Source organism: Fistularia commersonii, chromosome 14, assembly GCF_037954325.1.
Source record: "Fistularia commersonii isolate RoL2024-O1a breed Wild chromosome 14, RoL_Fcom_v1.0, whole genome shotgun sequence".
Lineage (NCBI taxonomy): Eukaryota > Metazoa > Chordata > Actinopteri > Syngnathiformes > Fistulariidae > Fistularia > Fistularia commersonii.
This window is the reverse complement of record NC_141297.1, coordinates 8,780,183-8,806,953: the sequence shown is the minus strand read 5'-3', so window position 1 is coordinate 8,806,953 and position 26,771 is coordinate 8,780,183. Positions and strand designations below refer to the sequence as shown.

Genomic DNA, 26,771 nt, shown 5'->3' with positions numbered 1-26,771 from the left:
AAAAAAAAAAGATAAATAAATAAAAAAAGAAGCAAGAAGCAAAAAAACATAACCAGAAGCAAAAGTATATAGTATCAATACCATGCTAGAACAGGAAAGAGAGTTAAACTACAATGAACAACATAGGGATACTAGGATGGATTAAAATATAAAGAAAAAAGGTATGGATTAGATTTCATTCTTTCTTTCTTCATTAGATTAGATTAGATTAGATTGGATTAGATTCAACTTTATTGTCATTACACATGCAAGGATACAGAGTAACAAAATGCAGTTAGCATCTAATCAGAAGTGCAAAAAGCAGAAGTGCATATGAACAGAATGTGCAGTATTTACAGATAAATGCAGTATTAAAGAATAAATACTTTTTTTTTTTTAAAGTAGTGCAACGAGATGTGGATAATATATAAGCAGAATATGTACAGCTAGTGCAAGTATGGTGGATAATTGTTATGTGGAGATTATGTACAAATAGGTAGTTAGTATAATTAACAGATGGCAATATACGGATGTCTTATACAGTAACTTCATTCCCATGATCATTAAATTGTTGCCCTCAAGCATTTCACCACAGCATTCATTCATGATCTATATGAAAGCGGTAAACTTGAAGAGGGTGCTGAAGCCTGTTCCAGCAGTGGGGTTCACTCTGGTACGATTGCCAGTCCATCACAGAGCCACATAAAAGACACCAGCAACCACCCAATGTCATTCACACGCCTGGGCTATCTTGGGTTTCCAATGAACCTACGGCATGTTTTTGGACTGTGCGAATAAACCATAGAACCTGACAGACAATGCAAATTCCAAACAGAAAGGCCCCCTTTCAGAAATGAGCTCTGTGACCTCACCATTCCCCACTAACACATGTACATATTTATTGTACAACTAAAAACGTCATAGTCCAACATTGTGCTGTGGCAGACACTAAGGGGCATGGCACGGTTTATGTCAGAGGCATTATAGTCCAAGGAAGTAAACTGTCAGTTTTGTTTTGGCGTTAAAGAAATAAAGTTACAAGTCGCCTTGTCTCCGCAGTCCTTCCTTATCACACCACAGTGCAAGAAAGTCATCGACGAAGGTAACCTACACTTCAAAATGATCCAGAAAACAAACATAAGGCTGTTGAATTTGAAAAGAAATGAGAAAACGACATTTTGAAGGTGAAACGAGTTTCAATTCCATAACAGGTAGGATCCCTTTCCCACCAGCTTCAATTTTTGTATGAACACCGCCCTCTTGTGGTGGCGAGATGCAAACATGCTTTGGGAGAAGAAAAAGTGGGGAGCAAAGTAAAGTAGGTCAACAGGACCTCAAGTTTCAAGGTTCCCGTTGTCATGGTGATGTGACTTGTGGAACTACCATAGCACAAAGTCACCGGTTTTGTCGACATCTATCTATCCATCTATCCACATGTGTGCGTGTTATAAATCTATTTTCTAAAAAATACCTTTGATTTTTGGATTCTCCCGTCTTCATTCTGACTTCCCACAAATTAGCAAGCAGTTCAAAATGAAGAAATATGACCTTTTCTCTCAAGATATTTAGTAAAATGACGTCACATCCATTTTCTCGCGTGAACTCAAACGGCTCTTCGTGAAATCCCATTGACCTCAGGCACGTGCACTTGAGTGGATATGCGCGCGCGCGCGCGTCGCTGCGCTTATTTAAGCAAGAGCGCGCAGCGTGAACGCGCCTTCCGCCAGTGCCATCCATCACTCCGTCCGCGCATCCCGGTGACGGCGAACATGACGGCCCGCTGTGCGCTGCGTCTCACCGAGACCCTGAGACACACGCTCGGCCGGTTCCCTCCGGTAAGTTACCGGTGATTTAAGTCACCCCCGCTACTTCCAAGCGACTTGGTCACGACTTTCCTCATGTTTTTGTCGTGGACTCGCTGTCCCGGCAGAGCGGCGCTAGCTAAGCCGATTACGGGCCGCTTTGGCCGGTCAGTTAGCGCACGAGCGCTGTCCGTTCAGCACCCGCCGGTTCACAGACACCAACTTCCGGTCACCTGGAGTTCGTTTGTTGGGAAGAAAAGGTCCATCATCAGTCGCTCCGCGGCAGGATGAAGCTGAAATGTATCCGCAGGACCTCTGAATTATTCAGCACAACGTTCCCGGTGACGGAGGCCGAGGGCTTTACGTGATCTCTTATTCTGGCCGATGAAGGATCGCATAGAGGTTTCTAACGGCCGGAAGTTTATCTGCTGTCACGCCATCAACGCTGGAAAAATAAGGAGATAAAAAAAAAAACCTTGCAGTCAAATCTTATCAAGTATCTTTGGTTTGACCATCAAAAACACAATTTTATTCAGTTTGCTTACTTTTCTGTGTATGCCTTTTGTAGTGGCTGTGTTTGAAAGAAAAAAAAATTGTTTGCTGCTCATGCAATCTGTTGCAACTTCATTTTCCTTTCTACAATCACTTTTTATGTACATTTTATTTTTTTACTGTTCATACAATTTTCCACTGTTATTTATTATTGTTACATTTTTCTGGTAACTCTGGCACAACAATTTCCTTCGGGATGAATAAAGTTATTCTTATTCTTATTCTTAAATCACCAACCCCTGACCCCAAAGACATGCAAGAAATGACCCAAGAATAAGAAAGAATTGATCAACAACCAAAAAAAAGCAAGACGAACGTTTCCAAAATTTACAAGGAAAGGAAGTCAGTTAAATCAAAATGGCCAAGAAATCGACAATAAATAAATAAATAAATAAATAAATGAATAAATAAATAAATAAAATAAAACATAAATCCTTTTTGCAATCAACTGAGGCAGCTAAAGATTGTTAACATATGCAAAGACAAGTGAGTTTAAGCAGTTGTAATAACACTGAACTTTTCTGCCCAAAGTTTGTCAGCACTTATTCATACTGGTTACAAAATTTTCAATTCTCTGCTGGGGAGGCAAGTGAAACAAAAGTGTCACTGTTTATGATCCTGCACTGCTTTCAACCATCCTTCTACAAAACTATGACCAAATTCATAGCTAAAAATTCACTACATTTTGCTACATTTTACACCACATTTTACATCTTATTCCGCTTGTTATTTATTCCTCAGTTCACCTGACATTTTCTCCATTTGTCAACAGGTTTGTGTTTCTGCTGCTTGTGGTCAGAGACACAAGTCCACTTACACTGTGAGTTCCTCACTCTAGACAGACACCCAATGTTTGTTTGACCTCTGGCCTTCCCACCCTGACCCCTTTCATCTGAAGAATACTGAAGAATAAACATATTTGGTCTCATTAACCCCCCCTCCATTTTTCTCCTATTGATTTCCCTGTTTTTTGTCTCCTCCATTATGATTCCCTCTTGTGTCCATCTTCCCACAGCAGAGTATAGTGAGTATGGTTCCACAACTCTTATAAACATACAAACACACACTCACACATGACATGGGTTGGTGAAACTCAAGAAACACAAGGTGTTTCTGGTATCGTATACCACAGTATAGCAGTGCATAGTATATCAGAGAGTAGTACGGTTAATGTAAGTTGAAGTGTAGTATAACATAGTATATTATAGTCATCTAGAGTTAATACAACATAGTATATTATTTAGTAGTATGGAGTCGCATTATACAGTACAGCATTGTACAGCATTTTTTCAGTCTGACCTTTCAACCAGGATGTACATTCATGAAGACTGTGGATTTTACTTTAAAATCATAAAAATATTTTGTTTGATATGTGTGTGTGTGTGTGTGTGTGTGTGTGTGTGTGTGTGTGTGTGTGTGTGTGTGTGTGTGTGTGTGTGTGTGTAGCCGCCACCTGCACGCTATGGGGGAAGGCACACAGTGACTCTGATTCCTGGAGATGGTATCGGACCAGAGCTGGCAAACCATGTCCGCGAATTGTTCCGGTAAGATTTTCCACGTCCCACACACACACACAGTCATCCAATACACTCGGTGCGTGCCTGTAACTGCCATTTTGTCTTCAGGTTCTGTTGTGTGCCCGTGGACTTTGAGGTTGTCCATGTGGATTCATCCAAGGCCTCGGAGGATGACATCAATGATGCTATCATGGCGATAAGACGCAATGGAGTCGCACTGAAAGGTGTGACTCTCCAATTGTTTCTTTTTGAAGTCCAGTCACTGTATCTCAAGTCAGAGTCAAGTCTTGAGGTTAAGAGACATGAGTCCAATTTCAAATCAAGTCACAAGGTACCAAGGAAGAGTGAAGCCCCAGTGTTTCAGTTGGAGCTGGGTTGCAAGTCTTCTGTCTGTATTTATTCACTTTTGTGATTGAGTCATGCTACGAGTCCCGATGTGTCTTTAACCTCTGATTAATGAAGGGAGCACTGAATGGAAGTGCAAGTGTTGATCACCTGATAGATGTTCAAGGTCAGTCGTTCCTTCTTCCTTCCATTCAGGCAACATCGAGACGAACCATAACCTCCCTCCGTCCTACAAATCCAGAAACAATCTGCTGCGGTGAGTCTTTAATTCCTTTTTTAACAAATAATCACATTTACAACCTATTTTGAAAGAATCACATAATTGAATGACTTTAAATACAGTAATTGTCCCAGCTGTTGGTCAGATTTGTTTTATTGGCTTGTGTCATAAGTTTTTTGAAGCATTTGCCAAGAAGGATATTTTTAAGGACCTTCAGAGAGTTAAAAAAAAAATATGGCATCACTGTGTTGTTGTTTTTTTTTTTTTAAACAGCTACAGTATTTATGTCTGTAATGTACCCATTTTTCCCTGTATGGGCTTTTGGTAATTCATGCTAATATTTAGGCAGTTTTTTCTGATTTTCAGTTAATAGTCTTGACAATTATTAAGAAACTACTGACACATTTGTTTTGGATTTCTTGTCGATTTCTTGCTTTTGAAAATTTTATTCAATTTTTGATAATTTTCAGGCAATATTTTAATTTTAAATATTAGCAGTTGACAGCTGGCCTTCATTGTAAGTGCCTTTTTCTCGAGTTTATTCACCTGATGAATGTCACCTGTTCCTCCTCCCTCTGAGCAGCACCTCTCTGGACCTGTACGCCAACGTCATGCACTGCCAGTCGCTGCCTGGCGTGAAGACGCGGCACCGCAATGTTGACATCATGATTATCAGGGAGAACACGGAGGGCGAGTACAGCAGCCTGGAGCACGAGGTGGCCAAGCGCCCGGCGGTTGGGGGAAGCACCATCATGACCGTGTAAAATCCTGACACATCCGTCCTTCTGCTCTGTCCACAGAACGTTCCAGGCGTGGTGGAGTGTCTGAAGATTATCACCAGGAACAAATCTCTGCGCATCGCAGACTACGCCTTCAGAACGGCCCGGGAGAAAGGACGCACCAGAGTAACGGCTGTGCACAAAGCAAATATCATGTTAGTGTGTGTGTGTGTGTGTGTGTGTGTCTACGCATGTGTGTCTACGCATGTGTGGGAGGTACAGACTAAATTCACATGCTCCTTTTAAAAGTATATGAAGAAGTTTCAACTTCAAAAAAACAGTCAGTACAGAGTTAAATCATGAAGGAAATGTTAAAGGATGCTTTTCTTTATATTTTATCATTATTATATTTATAGTTTTATACAATTTTTTCAGCTGACTTTCAGGTTATTTTAGGTTTTCTTCAGTGTTTTACTGATTTATTGGTCACTTTTATTGACATGATTAATTGCAGGATTTTAATGGTGATAATATTTGGATTGCTTCCTCAGCGTTTTCATATTTTTGTCTGTTCGTCACTCAATTAGGTGATTTTATATCAGATTTTTAGGCACTGTTGAAAAACTGTGTAAATCCTAGACCCTCTGCTGTGCAGGAAGTTGGGTGATGGCCTCTTCCTGGAATGCTGCAAGGAGGTTGCAAGCGGTTACCCTGAGATCACATTCGATAGCATGATTGTGGACAACACGACCATGCAGGTAAGAGGTCACCATGGCAACTATTGTCATTGGGAGCTTGCGCTGCATTAAGGAGTCAAAAAATGAAGTGAACTAAAAAAAATAAAATCAAACTTAACATAAATCCTAGCTTTCCAGTAACAGTTTTGTCTGACTTCCTAGCAGATTTTACACCAATAGCCAGGCATTTCTGCCAAACTTTAAGTATTATAATTCTGCTGTGTTTTGACAGCCTGTATCTGGAGAGAATAACCAGCTATCTGTGTAATTTTTGTTTCCTCTTTTCTTCCATTTAGTAGAGCTTAATTTGAATTGTGTCATTAACCTCTAGTTGTGGAAGCTTTTAATGAGACGGTACCAGATATCAAGAACCTTACATCAGTAAACACAAACATTTCACCTGAAGCGCCAGTCAAACTGCTCTTATGACTGCTCTTATCCTGGTTGGTTGAGGCTGAATTTAAAACCCAGATTGTTCCCTCTAGTGAGTAGGCAGCTGTCTTGCTTAGTCTGACCGCAGGAAACGTTAATCTGAAGGCTGTGACTCAAATTTGTTCGGATTGAACGACATTTAAGACCCAGGGCAAGACGGATTCCAAGATTAATGTATGTGCACATGTGTTTCCGTGTGTGTGTCAGCTGGTCTCCAGGCCCCAGCAGTTCGACATGATGGTCATGCCAAACCTGTACGGTAACGTGGTGAGCAATGTGTGTGCCGGCCTGGTGGGGGGGCCAGGCCTGGTGCCGGGCGCCAACTATGGCGAGGACTACGCTGTTTTCGAGACGGTGAGCCGACACTCCGCTTAGGGGATCGTTTTCCACCCACCCCGTGTTCTTTTTATTGTGTGTTTAATCTGAATCACCAATAATCAGTCATTCAGCAGATAACTTCCTCCAGGTTTGACTGACAAAATCTGCCAGGTTTGTTTTGGGTTTCCGACCGCTGACCTTCCATGTAGTGAAATAAATGAAAGCTACTTATTTCTACTTATTTTCTGACCTGCACTAATATGCAGCATTTTGATACCTGCTTTTTTTAACAGCTCTTATGTATTTTCTTTTGTATTTTAAGATTATTTTAGCTGATTTTGAGATTATCCTTCACTTTTTCTATCATTCGTTCCTGATGTTTACTTTGCATTTTACTCATTAAGTTTGTGGTTTAGATTTGATTGTGATTTATTGCTCACCATAGGTCATTTCTTGATAAATAACAAGCACTTTGTGGCTCCTTTTTTTTCCTACAATTACCCTTTATTTCTTGCTTATTTTAGGCAACTTCTGAATGACATTCAGACAGGGGCTTGCTAACTTCTTGCCATAATTTGATTTTTTTGTTATTGGATTAATGTTTCAGACACATCACATTCTCTCACAGGATCCAAGGAAACAAATAGCGCTAGAAACTAAAGCACTGAAAAACCTCCTTGTTTTAAACCTCTGTGACTGTAAAACAACTGGCAATATCAGAGATGAGCATTTTTCCCTATCATAAATCTGAAATTCAAATATTTTCAGTTTAAAAACAGAGGAAATCACAATTATAAAGCACTACTACTTTTTTGCAGATCTCTAGGCAACACATCCTGTAAACATTGTCTTTCTTCAATTTAAGCGATTATTTTCCTCCTCTTTGGTTTTGTCTTTTTTTCTTATTTTTAACTTTTTGGATCAATAGTTTTCATTTTAAAATGTTTTTAACATTTAAGTAACTCCTTATGTTTTGTTTTTTTGGTGTAGTTCCCTGCCTTAGGTAATTTCTTTCTGATTTTTATCAATGTTTTGCACAATTTTCTTATCATAATTTCATTAGATTTGTTTTTCCCATTATTAAATTACTGTTTCATGCGCGATTGATATCCTTTTCACGAACGGACTCACAAGACATCACTGTAAAGGACACTTAAGAACAGATCTCCGACAAATTAAAATGACATTAAACATAGAAAACTACTTTTCATCTGTTGTCAATTCACATCCTTTTCCATTCTTTTATATCAATCTGACAATGACTCAATGATTTGGTAATGTTTTTAGTCCTACGTTTTGTACTAATTTACATGTTCATATCACTGGTATTCATATAGAACTTTATAAATGATTTTAAAATAATTTCAATAATAACAGAATAGAAAAACTCTAATAAAAAAAAAAACTGTAATTATAGGCAGCCTGGTTTTCCTTGCCCTTGTAATATTGAAATATTGAGTTCATTTCTTGCATCCTTTTAACAATTTTAAGGTGGAAATGATTGTCAAGGGACTTCGTTTTTTTCACAATAGTTTTTTTGGTTCTTATTTCTGGTATTTTTTCCTCTGACTTTATGTGTTGATGATTTCCGAGCTCTGTCCTGCCCTGTTCCAACCCTCAGGGAACCAGAAACACGGGAAAGAGCATCGCCAACAGCAACACGGCCAACCCTACTGGCATGCTTTTAGCATCCTGTCTGCTGCTGGACCATCTCAGACTCCACGCCTACGCAACCATGATTCGCCGGGCCATCCTGTCGACCATCACCGAGACGCAGGTATGACGACGCACAAGCAAATAAAGGCTATTGTCAACATTATTTAACCTTCTTTTAATGATTATTAGATTATTTCTCATTGAATCTCTTATCTTTAATTCATCTTCGAGTTTTGAAGTTTTGTACGTCTCAGGTTCTGGCTTTTGTTTATGACATCGTGATCTAAACAAGATTTGACACTTAAGTTTGACAGAGCTGTGTGTGTGTGTGTGTGTGTGTGTGTGTGTGTCCTTACAGCTTCACACTGCAGACCTGGGAGGAAAGGGATCCACCTCTGACGTGGTCCGGTCCATCATGAACGCCATCCAGAGCACTGGACCCCTAACAATGAGCATTTAGAATACACACACACACACACACACACACACACTCTATGCAAACGCTCTGAGAAAGAAACAGATGTTTGACAGGAAATAATCGCTGAGTCTCTGCTACCTTTTTTACAGTTTAATATTTTGCCCGTAAAAGATCTTTAAAGCAGATTGAACTTCCAGACTCTTTCTGGATTTTCAGTTTTGTTGGCGAACTGGAGCTTGGACTTGGTTTATTGTTTGATTGACAGGTTTATCATGATGTAACTGGTAAAACTGAAAGACACGATGAATGTATCCGGCCTGTGGCTCAGATGAACAGATGATTAGAATTGTAAAAAAAAAAAAAACTTCTATAATAAAAGAACTATAATAATATTATAAGAAAAAAAAAAAGTGTTTGTTTTTGTTTCATTCCACGGTCTGGAGAAAATAAAGCCACACTGCCGGGAGTGGAGCAGCAGAGGGCAGCGCTGTCTTCTACATTTTGATTTGATTTCATCCACTGTGAGAAATAAACAATACAAACTCTGGGAAATCATCAGTTTCCCCTTCAGCAGTTTAAAAAAGTGATTTTTGAATTTCTGAAGCAGATCAACGGGAGAGTTCTTGAATTATACAAGGAACTGAATGAAAATCAGCCCAAAAAAATTAGATATTAGCAGCAAAGTGGTATGAGGAAAATGATTAGGTTCTCCTTTATTGATCCCTCGTGGGGAAAGCCGTTCCCTGCAATTAACCCATCATGGATGAACCATGAGCAGTAGGAGAGTCAAGAAACAACAACTACTCTGAAAAGTAACAAGTGATGGTGGATCTGTGAATTTTCTCTATCGAGGACCCTCCAACCCCAAACGCCCCACCAGAACCAGGATCAGTGTTTGACTGGCCCCTGACCAGGGGGACCGGTCAAAGGTTTCGACCGGAACACAGAAGCGGAGCGGGAGGAAGAGAAAGATGGCGTCGCCCTGTGTGAGCTCCAGCATGTCTGTGTGTTTAAGGTCAAACTGCGGCCCCTCGATAATTAGAGGCCCCTGATAACGAGGGAGCAATTGAGGGGAAACAAAAAGATTACTGGAGGGGCGGTTGGACCGAGGGGCAGAAAGGAGGGCGAGGAAGATTTCATATCTACCCAAAACATCTATCATCTGTCATCGCCGCCACGTCTGATCGGTTATTGATTATCAACCATAATTTCTTTTCCTTTATGAAATCACATTTATCTAACTGGGAAAAATATTCTGAATGAGAAAGAGATGATCTCGGAGCAAACAGAAACTCTAATCTGAAAGAAATCAGCCATTAGTTTATTGACAAATAATCATACATCACCTCAAATGAAAACTTTCAAGAAATTTAAATGGAAAAAAAAAACAAAAAAAAAAAACTTAAAAGGGTACAAACAATTGTTTGCAAAAATAATTATATTTCCAAATACTTCCAATTATGTTTGTGAAAATGATCATTGTTGTCTGAAATGTTGTTTTATCAAGTATGTTTTATTCAACCATTTCACCGCATCCCTCCCCGCCCTTCTGGGAACACGCAGTTCTGTCATTTAATTCAATTTAATTCAAATTGGGCTGATTTAATTTGGCCGACATGTTTCGCATCTGAAAAACCCTCAGGAAATGGCATTAATTCACCGTCGTTCCACTGGAGTAACACCTCCCCCCGCCGCAAAAACACACACATACACACACACACATGCCAACTCCTCATATATTCAAAGGGCAATGAGAGAGATGGTGCTAAAGAGGAGGGGAGATGGGAGGGGGCTGCGTGAGTTGGCAGGGGTCACCATGGGAGTAAACACACACACACACACACACACACATACACACTCACAAACACACACTTCACTCACTGACTGACTGACTTGCAGCATGGACAGCCGACCACGCCGTCTCAGACGCTCCACTGGACGCTGAGGACGACGTCCAGGTGAGCCAGTTTTTATTTATCTGTAATTAACTCCTGATTTAACCTTGTGACGGTCTGTAGCTTCGGAGTTAAAAAAAAAATTATATTAGTTCTAAAAATGTTTGCACAAGCTTGGAGTAAGTCCACAATAACAATATGATAATTATAGAAGAGAAGAGAATGGACTTTGCGGTGCCAGAAATGGGAAAAAATAAAGGGCAGCATTGAACATTTAATCATAAAATAATAGTATTAATATTTACCAGTGGCAGGTGAAAGTGAAGGGATCAGATATTCGATTTACTTTGAATCTTAAGGTCACACAATGTACAAAAAAAACCCCAAACTGAATGAAATAACAAAAGACTTCTCTTCTTTTACTTCATATTTTGTAGACTAAAGTCATTTCTCTACTCCTCCTTCTGAATTTCTGCAAGTCTCCAGGGAGCAGTTCAAATCAAAAACAAAAACAATGCATAACTTTCTGTGCGCGTGTGTGTGTGTGTGAATACATACATATATGCGTTTGATAAGAATTTATTAAAATGCACAAAATGTATTTTCTAGTTTTCTGAAATAGTTTTTATCGCCTCTATGCATTTCTGTCCTGCACCACCGGGGGTGTCAGTGAGTAAAATAACCCATATAATCTGTCGCAGCTGGTAGAAAAAGACGCGGAAGCAGGTACAATGACTTATGTTCGCCTCTGGTTGACGAAGAACCGGAGCGAAGGCCCGTCAGCTGGAAGTCGGCCCGCTAATTGGATTAATAAATGCCAAACTATGTTGACAAGGCAAAGCTCCAGCAGTGCGGCGAGGAAGCGACCGGGTCGTCCAGGCTCGGGCATGATATCCAAAGGGTCTGCCGGTGAAAAAGTCGTCGGGGTCAGAGAGAAAAATGACTCCCTGTTTGAAACTCTTTGATGTTTTAATCCCCGACGGTTGTTTTCATCCATCTGAATTGAAATCCCGGCCCAAAGTCACACAGATTTTCTGTTGCTGTTGGATGAATGCTTGAGCTTCAGGCTGGAAAAAAAAGACAGAAGAGTAGATTTTTTTTCTTTGTCTTTTTTTTTTTCTTTTTTTTTTTTTGACACCAAATGGTTATTTTCAATGAATTTCTGCTGACACGGAAGCAGGAAGCCTCATCAGAATATTTGTTTACCACGAGTTCAGGTGGTAAAATCAAAGTTTTAGTAGCTTGGAGCTAAAAATAAATGGTTTCTGATTGAATATTATTCCTCAAAAACACAAAAAACAGAGACGACTTGTTACATCACATACGACCAATCAGGATCAAGTTTGTGGCTCTGACGTCGAGACTTTTGTCGGGTTTTTGAAGTAACATGACGAGAGAACCATCGGGTTTTCACAAGGATACAGGCCTCCTGCTAGTTAGCTTAGCATAATGAATGGTTGTCTAAGGGGTCATTAGCGCTCTCTAAGTTCCGGCCGTCACTCTTTCTTCACCTTGTCCATTACAAAATGTTAAACAAAGGAAATAAATATTTTTTCTGAACGGAATACAACCATGGCTTCTTTACTGACAACACACTGGTGGAGCGATTTCATTTGGGATTTGGTCAACAGAGACACCGGACATTCAAAAGTGTTTGTCATAAAGATAAATACATCAAAACAATGCTAATTCAGACAACATACATATTTATTTTAGATACTATAATTCCTAATTTGTTGTTGTTGTTGTCACCCTGCTGCTCTTACACAAGAATGTCCCAGCCCGGAATTAATATCAAGATCAAGAATTTCTCTAAAATTCAGTTTGCTGACGTTTCCCGTCTTGAGTGTGAGGTGACCTGACAGCCGCTTCCGACCTGCTGTTTCTTTTTTTCAAGGCGCCCCAATGGTCGTGATTCTCTTCACACTTTTCAAAAAGATGTTTCCCAAAATATGACCCAATTCATAAAAAAAAAGCATTATTATTAATTAGCATTGTTTTTTTTATCAGCTGTTTTCTTGTACATGCTTTAAACGAGAATTTTCAAAATTGCTTTTCAGCCTAAAATACCTTTTTTGAACAATCGTAATTGTTTTCTTTTTACAATTTTAAAGTCATGCTAACATTCCAGTGTTTTTCTTCTTTTTGTTTTAAATTTTCATCTCTCCCCTCTCCATGTTTTCTGTCCTCCTCCACCGCTCCTGATTATACGTTTTAATATATCCCCGGATGACGTGCTGGAAACCTCTGGTTAGATGTGCTGGAACCCATGGATTCTTCATGCCTTTTGATTTATTCCCCCAATTAGCGTTTACCAATTAGCAGCCCCCGTCTTTTCACTGTAGTTGTTGGTAATTTCCAGAAATAATCACAGAGCGTTTTGTCTCTTCCTGGATAATGAAACCGACGTGAGTGTCAGCCACTTTGCAGATTGAGGATAATGATCTACAGGCTCTGGCAGTGGATGCGGATATATATGTGTGTGTGTGTGTGTGTGTTTTCTGTTTTGCTTTAGCAGATTTCCACAGCCTGTAAACATCACGCACACATACACACAGAAAGCTGAAGTTAATAAGGCTTTCTGAGTAGGGGACTCGCTTCCGTGATCACATTAATTGTGAAACAAAGAAATGTGAAGGATGTTTACAGCCGTCCTCTGGCACACTCTAACAGTCCCAACGCACACACACACACACACACACACATACAATCACAGAGGCCAGAGGGGCGAGGGGCCCCTCTGTCGCCAGGACCGGGTCACAGCCGTCCCCATTAATCCCTGGAGAGCCACGTTACACGCTAAAAACAGGACAACACACCTGCGGAGACTACGAGACAAAAAGCGGGTCACACTGAGCCCATGTGGCCCTGAGACGATGAACCCTTTTATGGCATTGATGAGAAAAATATGATCTTTGATCGTTCTGGTTTTCCAGACTCCATTTTTGTTTTACTAAATCAGACTGAACAAATACAAAGACTCTAACTTTCCCCTCTTCTTGTATTCTTTCGCCTCCACCCCTACTTATCCCACCTTTCCACCTCCTGTTTCCTTATTCCCTCACCTCTTCTTTCCTCGTCCCCTCTTCTCCCAGCCATCATGTCAGTTTCCATGGTAACGGGCTCATACCCTTCTGTGACAACACCTGGTAGCAACGGCACGGAGTGGGAGCGTGACGCCATGCTGGCGGCAGCGGAGGTGATGGTCCTCGCGGTCATCCTGGTGATGGCGTTGCTAGGCAACGGCCTGGTGCTGCTGGTGCTGCTGAGGCGACGGCGACAACACAACCCACTGCACCAGTTCATGCTCAACTTGTGTGTGGCCGACTTGGTGGTGGCGCTGTTCCAGGTAGCACCCCTAATGTGAACAGATGAAAAGCAAATATTGTCATTTTTTTATTCTGAATAACTTCTTCTAATTTGGCACTTTTACTGTTTTGTTAATCAATATTTACATTGATGCATTTTGACTGATGAAATGTAATTCGGGACTAGGATTGGTCAATTTTGATTTTTGAATTCAAATGTTTAATTTTATTTTTTTAAATAAATACATTTAAATTCAATGTTCAGGTAATTCGGGACTAGGATTATCAATTTTAATTTTAAATTCAAACATTTAATTTTATTTTTTTAAATAAATATTTTATTTTTAAATATTTAAATTCAATGTTCAGGTAATTCGGGACTAGGACTAATCAATTTTAATTTTAAATTAAAATATTTAATTCTATTTTTTTAAATAAATATTTTATTTTTAAATATTTGAAATAAGATTTTTTTTCTTAAATCAATAAATTAATCTGGCACAGTATCATCTTGAAATACACGAATAATAATATCAGTGTCACATTTGAAAAATATTGTATATCTTTATAATTCCTTACAGATTTTGCTTTGTTTTTTTTTTTTTTGGGTGTGAGGTGTTGATTTCCAACATCGGAAACATGGTTTACGCCGACTTCAGTGATCATCAAATTAATCTGTCAGATAGATCACAACATTTTAGGACATTTTCAGTATAAATAGAGAGATATCTTGAGCTCTTCTGCTTTATTTTTGACTTTTCGTCTAATTTATCTCCCTCAATCTCACCTCCAATGTGACTCCTGCCCTTCCTCCTCCTCCTCCTCCTCCTCCTCCTCCTCTCCGAGGTGTTGCCTCAGTTGGTTTGGGACGCCAAGGGTCGTTTTCCCGGTCCAGACTTCCTGTGTCGCCTGGTGAAATACCTGCAGGTCCTCGGCATGTTCGCCTCCTCTTACATGATCGTTGCCATGACGGTGGACCGCCATTACGCCATCTGCTGCCCCCTGCTGGCACACCGCAGCATGGCCACCAAGCGCTGGAACATCGTCATACTGGTGGCCTGGGGGTTGTCGCTGCTGCTCAGTCTCCCTCAGGTAGGAGGCCGCAGACGGAGTGAGACCATTAAGGGGGAGTGATACAGGTAGAGTGATACAGGTGGTGACACAGGAACTAAAAGTGGGAGTAACACCAGAGGAATGATAAAGGCGGGGTGAAGAATCTCACTTCTCCTCCAGGTGTTCATCTTTTCCCGGTCGGAAGTGGCCCCGGGGGTTTATGAATGTTGGGGTAACTTTGCGGCGTCCTGGGGCCTGAAGGCCTACGTGACCTGGATGACCTTAGCCGTCTTCATCGTCCCCCTCCTCATCATCACCATCTGTCAGGTAAAGACTTCCAGCGCCACTTCCGACCGGAGTCCCGGTCCACTCGCTAATGTTTCCTCCGCCCTCAGGTTCGAATCTTCATGGAGATCCACAAGAGTTTATACCTGAAGCCGGAGCAGCGTCCCGCCGCCGCCGCCGCCGCCGCCGCCGCCTCGCTCCACCGCTCCAGGCGAGGAGGAGGAGGAGGCGAAGGAGGAAGAGGAAGGTCCAACGCGTCTCCGTCCGTCCCCCCGCTTGTGTTCAGTAACTCCGCGACTCACAGAAGCTCCGATCCTGGATCGCCCTATCAGCATCTCCCTCTGGGTCACCCCAGGGCCGAGGGCTACCCCGCCGTCCACCCAGGTAACCCCCTCCTCACCGTCGGTTGCCATTGGCGATGGCTGGTAGCCTCCTGGCGTTGGGAGGAGGCACTGCATTTATGATAAGATAAGATAAGATAAGAACAACTTTATTAATCCCGAAGGAAATTGTTGTGCCAGAGTTACAGAAAAATATAACAGTAATAAATGATAAAAAGAAAAGGCAGAATTAGAAATAAAAATAAACTATAAAGTGTCTCAGTGAAACTATAAAGTGTCTTAGTAAACAAGTGATAAAACTATAAGTGTCTTAGTAACAAGTGAGGTAAGGAATGCACAATAGTATGATAGAAGGAAAAATTGTAGTGTAAGGGTTTATGAGGAAAAATAAGGAGACACACACACACACACGTATACACACACGTCTCTGAAAGAAGCAGATATGAGATTAGAGGTTAATCCCGTATGGACGTGTTAACAAAATAAAGCGGGATTAAGTCAAACTCAATCAAACTCAATGTGATTGGTTAAGTCTGGTTTGAACCAGGAGACGGAGACACGAGTCAATCGTGTTTTTCTTACTTTATCAATTATTTCAAAATTTGTGGGGATTTTTTTACTGAATTTGTCGCAAATTTTTTAGACATGGTTTTCCTTTTCTTTTATTTAAATTCTTTTAAGTCCGTATTATGTTACATCTGTAACATTGCGGCTGAACATAGCTGCAATGACCTCACAAGTACGGCAACGATTTAACTTTTTTTTTTTTTTTAATTGCCTGAAATTGATTACATTTCAAGAAAAAAAAAAAAAAAAAGAGTTTCTAATTTTAACAAAATGACCAAATGATTAAAAAAAACAGTCGCAACGGCTTGAAAACTTGCATGAAAACTATGCAAGAAAGCGTAAGAAAGCGATAAAGATCCGTTTTTGGTTTTGTCCACTTCGATCTCTCAGCTCCTCAACCATCCAGTTTCCTCTTCTTGTCTTCTTCTCTCAGCTGAGCTGAAGGTCAACACCCTCCCAGAGCCTGCCGGGCCCCCCGTTGTCGGCTGCCCCCCCCGAGCCAAAGCCCGGCGGGCCCGGCGCGGGGTTGAGGTGTCGGCCGCCATGTCGAAGACCGTGAGGATGACTCTGGTCATCGTGGCGGTTTACTCGCTCTGCTGGGCGCCGTTCTTCAGTGTCCAGCTGTGGGCCGCCTGGGACCCCGAGCCCCCCAAGAATGGTAAACAAACACCGACACCAACTTAATGCGTCCGTTTCTGTTGAAATCGCTGAATTTCCTTCAGGTTTTACATCCGGAATGTTGCACTTTTTTTGACTGTGAGGGTTTAACGTCACCAGCTATTTATGACTTCATCTCGGTGTAATAATCCACAATAATCCCCTACTAATCCCATCCATCACATCAACGGGATAAGCAGGGAAAGCTAAGAACAAAGTGGAATTCTTCTTTTTTTTCTTTCGGCTTTTCCCTTCAGGGGTCGCCACAGCGAATCAACTTTCTCCATCTAACCCTTTTCTCTGTATTCTCCTCTCTCACACCAACTACCTTCATATTTTCTCTCACTACGTCCATAAATCTTCTCTTTGGTCTTATCATAAAACACCTGCCTGGCAGCTCCAATTCCAGCATCTGTTTACCAATATATTCACTATCCCTCATCTGTACATGACCGAACCATCTAAGTCCGACTTCTTTAACCTTCTCTCCAAAACATCTAACATGTGCTGTTCCTCTGATAGACTCATTCCTGATCCTGTCCATTTTAGAACAAAATCGACTGTAATTCTGATTTTTTTTCTAATTTGTGAATTTATTTTTTGCAGAAACGTTTAGTTTTGCCCGTCAAAAACCAGATGAATCGGTTAAGCTATGACCTTTTCCTGAACATTTCACTTCCACCAAAAGGCTTCAAATCAAAGAAACGTCACCAATGATAGAGAGTCCTTTCTACTTAGTGAAGTGGTTTTGGTCCAGAAAGATGATCTCTCTAATCCTAATTGTTTCCTGTCTGTCTCGCTGATTTGGGGGAGGAGACGGGTTCACTCGTAAGTGAACAAGCTGCAAAAAATGGACAACAGACTGATGTAAGATCTCCAGCATCTTGCTGCATACGTTAAAGGTCTGCTCACGACACCCAGGAATCTATAGTCCTCAACCATCTCCAACATCTGTAGCAGCTGTGCTGGCGTGTCCACTTTCCTCCTGAAGTGATCACCATCACCCCTGGTTGCGTTCAGTCTAGTCTACAAATCTGTCTACCAGCGTCCTGTTCTCCACCTCCATGACTGGAAGTACTGGAAGTCGGTGGTGTACAAGGTGAAGAGAAAGGGAGAAAGCAAAGTGTGCTGAGGAGCTCCAGTATCTCTAACCCAGTGGTTCTTAACCTTGTTGGAGGTACTGAACCCCACCTGTTTTACATGCGCATTCACCGAACCCTTCTTTATTGGATCGAGGATCGTTTCGTTGATGAGTACAGGCAGAGTAGCCTTTTCATCGAATCTGGCTCCCTTCACCTTGAATTCAGCAAGCGCTATGTTCTTGTAGTTCCCATCTCCATGCAGCTTAAGGAAGCCTTCCCTTAGTTTTGCCGGTGCTGGACTAGAATTGCTCATCTTGTCTTTGCAAATCATGCAGTTAGGACATCGATTCCAATCACGTTCCGTCATACATGTGAATCCGTATTGTACGTATTCTTCCGACCGCTTTCTTTTTTTGCCCGACATAATTTAGTATGAAGGGATTAAAATATTAAGAAAGAAATCACATGTAACCATCACGACAGTCACAAGTTACTACAACTGAGCGCGCCAAAATCCCTGCAGCACGGATAGGCCAAGCTATGTATCACCAATGTCATCACCAATGTGTGTCTTGACCTCCGCCGAACCCCTGAGACTGACTCACCGAACCCCTGGGGTTCGATAGAACCCAGGTTAAGAACCACTGCTCTAACCACTTCAGACAGAACGCTGCCGAGACGGACAAACTGTGTCCTGCCCGTCAGGTAGTCAGTAATCCAGGAGATCCGGTCGACACCCGTCGGCCGCAGCTTCTCGCCCGACTGCAGCGGTTGAATGTGAAGAACGCGATTCTCCGCCATTCAGGTGCAGATGATCTTGTTTCTGTAGGTAGATGACGGCATCTTCAACTCCTAAGTGGGGCTGATAGGCTGACTTCTCTCCAGAACCATCATCACACGAGACGTGTCGATAGTCATTGAGGTCGGCCGGCGACAACTTCTCGGGTACGGGAACCAGGCAGGACTCCTTACACAGCGCCGGTGCTTTCTCCTGGCTCAGAGAGAGGTCTGGAATGGTTCCTGTGGATTTGTGAGAGTCTGGACGTGTCAGAAGGAGTGTTTACTCTATCGAAGATCCGATTGAGCCCATCAGCTCTCCGAAGCCCCCCTGCTGGCAAGTCTGTCCCTCCCTTTAAACTCAGTGATGCACCTCATTCCCGTCCGCACATCCTTCAAGTCTCTGGTGTGTTCACAGAATCTGATGTATTCTGCAATGTAGTCCGTCATATTGTTTATGTCCTCCCCCGTGTGGGTCACAGAGGACATCCCAGTCAGTTATCACAAAACAGTCCTGTAGTGCATTAGAAGCCTCCTCTGTTCACCTTCACACCATCCTTGTGTGAAAAGGCTGCGCCAGGGGAACATACTTTGGGGTTTAACAAAAGCAGATTGTGATCTGATCTGCCAAGGGGGGGGTGCTTCTTTGATATCGCCATACGGTAGATCTAGTGTTTTATTATCTCTTGTGTAACAATCCTCACACTGGTGGAAGGTTGGTAGAAAAGTGTGACAGGAAGCGTGATTTAAGTCCCCAGCAATTATCAGGAATGCGTCCGGGTGCTTCGCCATTAGAGTAGCAGCGCTGGAGTTGATGACATTTTCAACCGCAGCATTATACACTGCTCAAAAAAATAAAGGGAACACTTAAAAAACACGTCCTAGATCTAAATGAATGAAATATTCTTATGAAATACTTTGCTCTTTACACAGTTGAATGTGCTGACAACAAAATCACACAAAAATGATCAATGGAAATCAATTGTATCAACCCATGGAGGTCTGGATTAGGAATCACACTCAAAATTAAAGTGTAAAAACAAACTCCAGGCTGATCCAACTTTGATGTAATGCCCTTAAAACAAGTCAAAATGAATCTGTGTTGCTTCCTGAGTGGACACTATGATTTCACAGAAGTGTGATTGACTTGGAGTTACATTATGTTGTTCAAGTGTTCCCTTTATTTTTTTGAGCAGTATATTATACTACTACATACCACACAATGCTATACTATGTTGCATTATACTGAACTATATCACTTGAGAGTAAACTACTATAATAATATGTACTATACTATACTTTTTCAGACTTGTTGACACTAAACTATGCTGTTCTGCACTATTCCACACAATGTACTACTTCACTATATTAGGCTATGCTATAGTATAGTGGGCTTGTTTCACAAACATGTGTGTATGCGTGTGTGTGTAGGTGCAGTGTTCACCTTGCTGATGCTGCTGGCCAGCCTGAACTCGTGCACCAACCCCTGGATCTACTCCGCCTTTTCCAGCAGTGTCGCCCCAGAGCTCCGGCTGCTGCTCCTTTGCTTCTCCAACCCTCCGCGGCGAGGCTCCTTCCCCAGCGACTCCAGTGTCACCCAGCACACCTCAAGCTACTGACAAGCCTCCACCGACACAGACGTGCACACACTTGTATCTCTGCAGGACTCTTCCATGGGAGTGTGCTGGTAAAGGGACCAATGTTTACTTCCTTGTTAGCAGAAGAATTACACTTATGCGTGGACAGTTTGGCCACGGTTAGCTTAGCTTGACATGAAGACTGAAAACTGGGGGACTGTAAATGCACAAAGTCTTCACTCGAGCTCCGAAATTTGGATTCAACCACCAGCGGTTATAATTCCTGCTTTTGTCCCGACATTTCTGCAAAAGGACGGGAATATATTCTAACAAAATAATGATATAGTTTTTTTAATGTGATGCATTTACTTTGATCGCTTCAAAATCAAAGTTTGTTTGGGAGCTTCTTTATATATGGAGTAATATTTTTCCCATTAAATGCACTCAAGTTGATGGGTTTATTTTTGTCTGGTTGCTTATTTCCTGTTTGACTTTTTAAAGTATAATTCAGTGTTTTCTGGCCAACAGTCACTTATCAGAAAGAAATTACCAGAAAATTTTGGAAGTATATGGGAAGTCAAACAAAACAGGAATACAACAGAGAAAAAAAAAAAAACAGAAATAACAAAACTGCATTTCTGTACCTTCAATAATCAAATCTCAAAGTAATTTCATCCTTTTATATCTCGCCTTTCAAAATATGAACCTTCATTAAAACCTTAATTTTAATTTTGAAAACAGCTTGTTAAGCAAACATTTATTAGTTATTCTCTTCCCTATAAGGGATGCAATGACATTTCACTATGTTTTCTTCCACCTGGTTTTCAAACAATTTCAAATGCACCTGGTATTTGGATCAAACTTCTTTAGCACTTATCAGAAGAGCAGTAGTTTCATGGACTCTGCATCCGTGTCCAAGATCTCTATGGAAGACACCAGAACAGGATTTGTTTTAGAAACAGTTTATTCTTCCTCTTATCTGTCATAAAAACACATCACACATACAAACATGGAAACAGACTACAGAAAACTGAAAATAAACTAAATACACTTTTTTTTTTTCCTCTCCCAGAAACATGGATCTGCTGCCTTGTGCAGAAAGGTGCTGCGGTTCTGCGTTCAGAACTCACTCAGACATTCAGTTCAACTGATAGCTCCATCTGCAGTCCTTTAAAGTGTTGCATTTCTTTTTTTTTTTTTTTTTTTGTTGTTTTTCACTCGAAGACTAGCAGCTTGCAAGCGGATATAAATCAATTTTTTGTCCCGGAACCCTGAAATGAGCTGGTCAGCTTCTCTGAAACTGGGTTTTTCTTCTGTGCCATGCTTGTAAAACCTTCATCTTGAGGCTCTGATGGGTGGTTTCAGGGGAGCAAGAGGAAACCGTTTGATGGAGAAAATTAATAAAACCCGTCTCTCATCGGTTTCCTCTTCCAGCTATTTTTATCATTTATAAACCTTTTTGGCGACTATTTTTCGGGAAAATTACTGCTTTCCTTTTTCTCACAAATTTTAATGGAATGTTCAGTTAATTTCAAGGATTGTTTTTTTTTTTTTTTTATTCTTGGCTTGACATAAAAGAAAAAAAAAAAAAAAAACTCCTTTAGTCTATGGGGCAACTCTTTGTACGCTGCCCCACTTCCTCCAACAGAGGAACAAAACACTGGTAAAAATCACTGGCTTGTGGTCGAAACCCACCGATCATTGATCCCAAAAAAAACAAATCTTTGGACTTATTAATTTACCACTACAAGAATTGATCAGGACATAAAACGTCAAAAGCAGGAAACACAAAAGGATAAAGAGTTAAAAACCTGCTGGTTTATTATTCAAATCTGCATTCATTTGTCTTTTAATTCAGGTGCCTTCTCACCTGTTCACTAAGTGTTTTCTCACACAAACACACACCCACACCCACACCCACACCCACACCCACACACACACACACACACACACACACACACACCTAGGGATGATGCCTGGGGGCGAAAAAGGTGGCTTTCACATTGTCATTTACACAACTGAATTATGGGTTTATCATTTTCTTGGACTGAATGTCAGAGGACGTCTGAATTCTCTGAGCTGGGGCAGCAGGAAGAATCTTAAAAAAATATATATTTTCAAAGATGCATAAAATAAAAAAATAATTGAGGGGAAAAAACAACGAAGAACTGAAAAATAATATATGCAATGATCTTTAATTTATTTGTAACATGAGAGATAAAAAGTCAGATCAGAGACTGGTTTGCTTTGCTGTCCTGTTTGTTCAGTGAGGTCGCGCGACCTTCTCCCCTCCAATCATTGACTTTCACCCCCGACCTTAAAAATAAAAAAAAATGAAAGATGGGTCAACTCAGCATTCACACGCACACGCACACACACACACACACTCACATGATATTTGCACATGGAAATTATGGTGGCTAGTCATTTCCATTGGCTTCTTATGAGAATGTGGATGTGAATTTAAGAGATTAAAACAATGGCAGGGAGGAATTTGGGTAAATACAGAGGACAAATCATTGTTAAGATGATTAAAAATCAGATTGTCAGTTTACGGTGACTCTCCGTCAACCGAACTCGGCTGGTAAACCAGGGCACGACTGGACCAGAACCAGGCTTTGGGTCTAAAACCCTTCACCGAGCACTCCATTGTCAGTCTGGCAGTGTTGCCGCTCACTCTCGTGTTCTGCTAACCGATGGGGCAACACGTAGCGCTGCCTCATCCGGTCTCCGAGGCAGCGGATCCAACAATATGGTCAAGTGTGTCCATCGATGAACAGGAGGCCGAAAACATTTGTGTCACTTAAGTACAAACAAATCATCAACATCGTGACCTTCGTCCTTCTTCATCTGAACGGCGCTCAGTGCCTTCACACACCGGCTTTTTTCAATATTCGCTAACACATAGATTAAAAAAAAAAAAAAAAATCCAAATATATCAATTCTGTTCGGCCTCTTTCCATAGATAAGAATACAAAGCAAGAAGGAACAGTGAGGTAATATGAAATTTCCCACAGCCAGTGAAGGCATCATGACCATCATGGCCGACAGGAAGTGCACAACCAATCCCTGTTTGCTTAATAGATCTGTGGCTATCAGGTAATAACGACAGGACCGTCACTGTTAGTTATGGAATGGAGCGGACGATCTTCCTATGATTCCGTCCGCTTTTATGACCCCTGCTTTCAGGGGTCAGAGGTCACAGAATGTCCTGAGGACATCTGTGATCCTTATCCCCGTCTGGGGATGCTGAGACACAATAATCTGCCTGCTATGGCCAGTCAAGATGAGAAAAAGTGCAGTAAAGGGATGAAAAGGCAGCGGGCGGCAGCCGGAGACCGAGCCGCTGCAATCTGGACATTAACCAGAACCAAAACAATGATTTTCTGAACAGAGTCCAGATCCCTTTCAATCAGGTCTGGATTATTTGCCACCAGCTGATAGAGGTGACCATCACTGAAGATAAACTGAACCGATTTTGTGCTGCTGAATGTCTGAAAATGTGTATCGGCGTACAAGTGTAAACCTTTGATATGATGAAAATCGAACAGAAAATCCCGTTAGTTAATCTCCCTTTTATCAGTTTGACAGACTGCATTCAAAACGTGTCAAGCTACAACAGGTCAGAGGAGAAGCAGATTTTTTCCTCAGTGAACTAGAAGGAAATGTTAAAAAAGTTTGTTGACCTTTAAACTACATCTTTTCATTTCAGTCATCATCTATCATATCAATTATTGCAAAAACATGGAATTATTCATTCCATTTCTTCTATATATATTTTTTTTGTCCCTCAAAGAACCTGCTAGTAAGAATCTTTATGTGTTTCCACTGATCCTTACTGTCAGAAAAAAACCTGCGCAGGCGAGTGCGTGTGGTCCCCGCTGCACAAATCTATATCTCCATGTATTTTTTCATTTTCTTCTGCATAAAAGTGGAGAAAAAAGGGTTGACAAGCTGTGCTAATATGAACCTAAAGTGTGAGTCCAGCCCTTGAAGAGTGAAGCATTGACAGGAGCACATGTGTGTGTGTGTGTGTGCATGTGTGCGTGCATGAGAGGAAAAAAGAAAAAAAAAAACAACCAACAAAAACAAAAAAACACACACGCAGTGTCTTTAAACATAGTCCAATTGAAGCGTGAGTCGAGGCCGGTGTGTGTATGTGTGTGTGTGCGTGCGGTTCTGAACTGTCATGGCTGCTGAAGACCCTGAGCGTAAAGACCTCAGTGTGTTTTACAGGGTAGTGATGTGACAGTTGCTCCATCTGTTATTAGTCTATCAAGTGTCTATGTGCGTGGGCGTGCGCCCCCGGACGACTCCAGTTCCCCGAAAGGCACGGTAAAAGAAAATTAAATCCGACAAATGACCAAAAACAGACGTGGTAAATCTACCAAGTGTTTGTGTTGCTGTACTGCGGCTTCCTGTGTGTTTCCGTCGAGTGTGTGTCCCCGGGGCCTACACTGTGTCTTCGTCCATCCTGGCCACGTCCTCCACTGTGAGCGGCACGTCGTTCGTCTTGGCCGGCGACGGAGGAGCCAGCATGGCAGTTTGCTCCTCCTTGGGCGCCTCCCGCTCCCGCTGCTCCTCCAGCTTCTTCTCGCGCGCCACCAGCCGGTAGTTGATGCCCATCCCAACGAAGAGGAAGAGGCTCGCCACCATGAGGATGATGCCCGAGGAGATGTAGGTGTAGTCGTAGTGGTGGTAGTAGTTATAAAAGCTGCCTGCAGGGGGAGCAGAAACAAACTTTTAAGTTTGGGTCTCTTTTAAAAAAACAAGACAAATACCACACAGGACAACTACCAGCCAGGTTTAATTTCTAGCTTTACTCATGTGTTCTTTCTCATCTATCAAACTCGCTACTGCTATGGCACTATGGCGTTATTCATTGATGTTCACAGTTTGATGCTGCTACGCCAATTTTATTTTTCTGATTCTACTACCATTGAATAGGTAACTGCATCATTTATAAATGATTTTTTTGTTTGTCAAACAGAAAATCGTTGACTAAAGCAATGGTTCTTTTGGCATTGTTTTACTTGTGTTCACCCTGTGATGGTGTTTCCTGGACTAATCCGATCAATATTTGTTCTAAGGGAAGCCTCAAAATACATAAGAGGACAAACTGCAGGTGGATATTGTGAGTGAAATTTGAGTCAAGCACCGGAAGTGATTGTGACTGTGTTATTGGTGTGACGGCACCAGCTGCTGGTGAAAGCAGACTCAGCGACCTGCTACATGAGGTGATTTGGTCACACCTCCACAAATTAAAAAAAAAAAAAAAAAAAAACCCACGCCATTTTTCTAATTTTTTTAAATGATTGGTTCACTTCTAATTGTGATGGCGGCGGGATACAGTACCTGTCAGGGGAGGTCCCAGCAACACCGGCCCGCACTCCACGATGGTGACCAGACCCACAGCGGAGGAGAACCTTTGTGCCCCCACCAGGTCCATCAGGGTCTCGAACAGCACGGCGCTCAGCCAACCGAAAGCGAAGCCAAAAAAGATGGCGTAGATCACGAAGCCGGTGTAGTCCACCGACAGCGGCGCCAGCACGTGACACACGCCATTGTAGAGGACAGCGGTGGCAAAGAAGTACTGCACTCTCGGCCGGACCCACTTGGTGTTGGCGAGCAGACCCATGGAGGGCCGGGCGAACATGTCGACGAACGCAAGCACGGACAACAGGAACGCCGCCTTTTCCTTGCTGATGTCCTTGCTTTTGGCATAGTTGGAAAGGAAGACGAGCGGCGCAAAGAGGCCGAAGAACATGACGACGTTGCCGAGCAGGTAGAGGAGGAAGCCGCGGTGCTTGAAGAGTGTCAGGTCAATGAAGGAGTTGATGGTCTGCAGCACCGTCTTCTTCTCTACAGCCTTGCCGTCGCCAGCCTCGGAGTCCGCTTTGATCGGCTGGGGCTTGGGCCCGATGGGACGCATCAGGGAGCCCGCCACGCAGCAGTTCAGCAGGAGGCCCCCCAGGATGAGGAAGCTGCCCCTCCAGCCGAACTGGTCATACAGCCAGGAGTTGAGCGGGGCCAGCGTGGAGAGGAAGACCGGGCTGCCTGCCATGGCGATGCCGTTGGCAATGGGTCGGCGCTTGTAGAAGTATTTGCCGATCATGGTGAGGGCGGGGTTCAAGTTGAAGGCCAGACCCAAACCTGGGGGAGTTCCAGGAAGAGATGAGGAGGAATGAAAACAGAAGGGTTCAGAATCAAATGGGAATGAAAATATTTACCGCAAACTGACATTTTTTTTTCATTTCTTCCCTTTCGTGAACTGGTTTTCACATTATTTTACATAGTTTACAAGTGATTTCTTCAAAAGCTGAACCTCATTTGTTATTTTTTGTTTTGACTTCTAAAGAGTTTGGCAATAACCGGCTAATTTTCAACACACTGTTCTGTTTCTGGGGCCCACAGTTTGACTGACTTCATATTACCATCTACTCTGCTGGATCTAAGCGGTAAAATCTTGGGCAAAACCTAGAGAAGGCTTGACTCTTCAGTTCTGCCTATGGAGAGGGAAAGGGTGTTGGTGAA

General features: G+C 42.0%; 3 protein-coding genes across 8 annotated transcripts in view; 2 read left to right on the top strand and 1 right to left on the bottom strand.

The window, feature by feature from the left end:
- Positions 1–1,704: 1,704 nt before the first annotated feature.
- LOC147227196 (isocitrate dehydrogenase [NAD] subunit gamma, mitochondrial-like) lies at positions 1,705–9,105 on the top strand. 2 transcript variants are annotated; one of them, XM_086159396.1, is made up of 11 exons: positions 1,705–1,814; positions 3,106–3,153; positions 3,780–3,877; positions 3,959–4,074; positions 4,391–4,451; positions 4,999–5,131; positions 5,216–5,349; positions 5,790–5,892; positions 6,511–6,657; positions 8,243–8,398; positions 8,636–9,105. In XM_086159396.1, the coding sequence occupies exons 1-11, from the start codon at positions 1,749–1,751 to the stop codon at positions 8,735–8,737; spliced, it is 1,164 nt and encodes a 387-aa protein (XP_086015522.1). In that variant the 5' UTR covers positions 1,705–1,748; the 3' UTR covers positions 8,738–9,105. The 2 variants fall into 2 exon arrangements, with proteins under 2 accessions (XP_086015522.1, XP_086015523.1); XM_086159397.1 differs by lacking the exon at positions 3,106–3,153 and having other exon boundaries at positions 1,712–1,814.
- A 1,180-nt stretch (positions 9,106–10,285) lies between these two features.
- Positions 10,286–20,645, top strand: LOC147227195 (vasopressin V2 receptor-like). Of its 4 annotated transcripts, none has more exons than XM_086159463.1 (7): positions 10,286–10,653; positions 13,686–13,939; positions 14,757–14,990; positions 15,132–15,278; positions 15,347–15,620; positions 16,578–16,802; positions 20,092–20,645. In XM_086159463.1, the coding sequence occupies exons 2-7, from the start codon at positions 13,691–13,693 to the stop codon at positions 20,277–20,279; spliced, it is 1,317 nt and encodes a 438-aa protein (XP_086015589.1). In that variant the 5' UTR covers positions 10,286–10,653; positions 13,686–13,690; the 3' UTR covers positions 20,280–20,645. The 4 variants fall into 4 exon arrangements, with proteins under 4 accessions (XP_086015589.1, XP_086015586.1, XP_086015590.1 ...); XM_086159460.1 differs by having other exon boundaries at positions 14,745–14,990; XM_086159464.1 differs by lacking the exon at positions 15,132–15,278 and having other exon boundaries at positions 14,745–14,990.
- A 538-nt stretch (positions 20,646–21,183) lies between these two features.
- The window catches only part of LOC147227193 (monocarboxylate transporter 1-like), a 41,036-nt gene continuing 35,448 nt past the window's right edge, over positions 21,184–26,771 (bottom strand). For both annotated transcript variants that reach the window (XM_086159459.1, XM_086159458.1), the window contains 2 exons: positions 25,593–26,390; positions 21,184–24,955 (listed from right to left, as the gene is read on the bottom strand). In XM_086159459.1, coding sequence (XP_086015585.1) covers positions 24,690–24,955; positions 25,593–26,390 — 1,064 coding nt within the window. In that variant the 3' untranslated portion in view covers positions 21,184–24,689. The remainder of the gene's footprint in view (positions 24,956–25,592; positions 26,391–26,771) is intronic.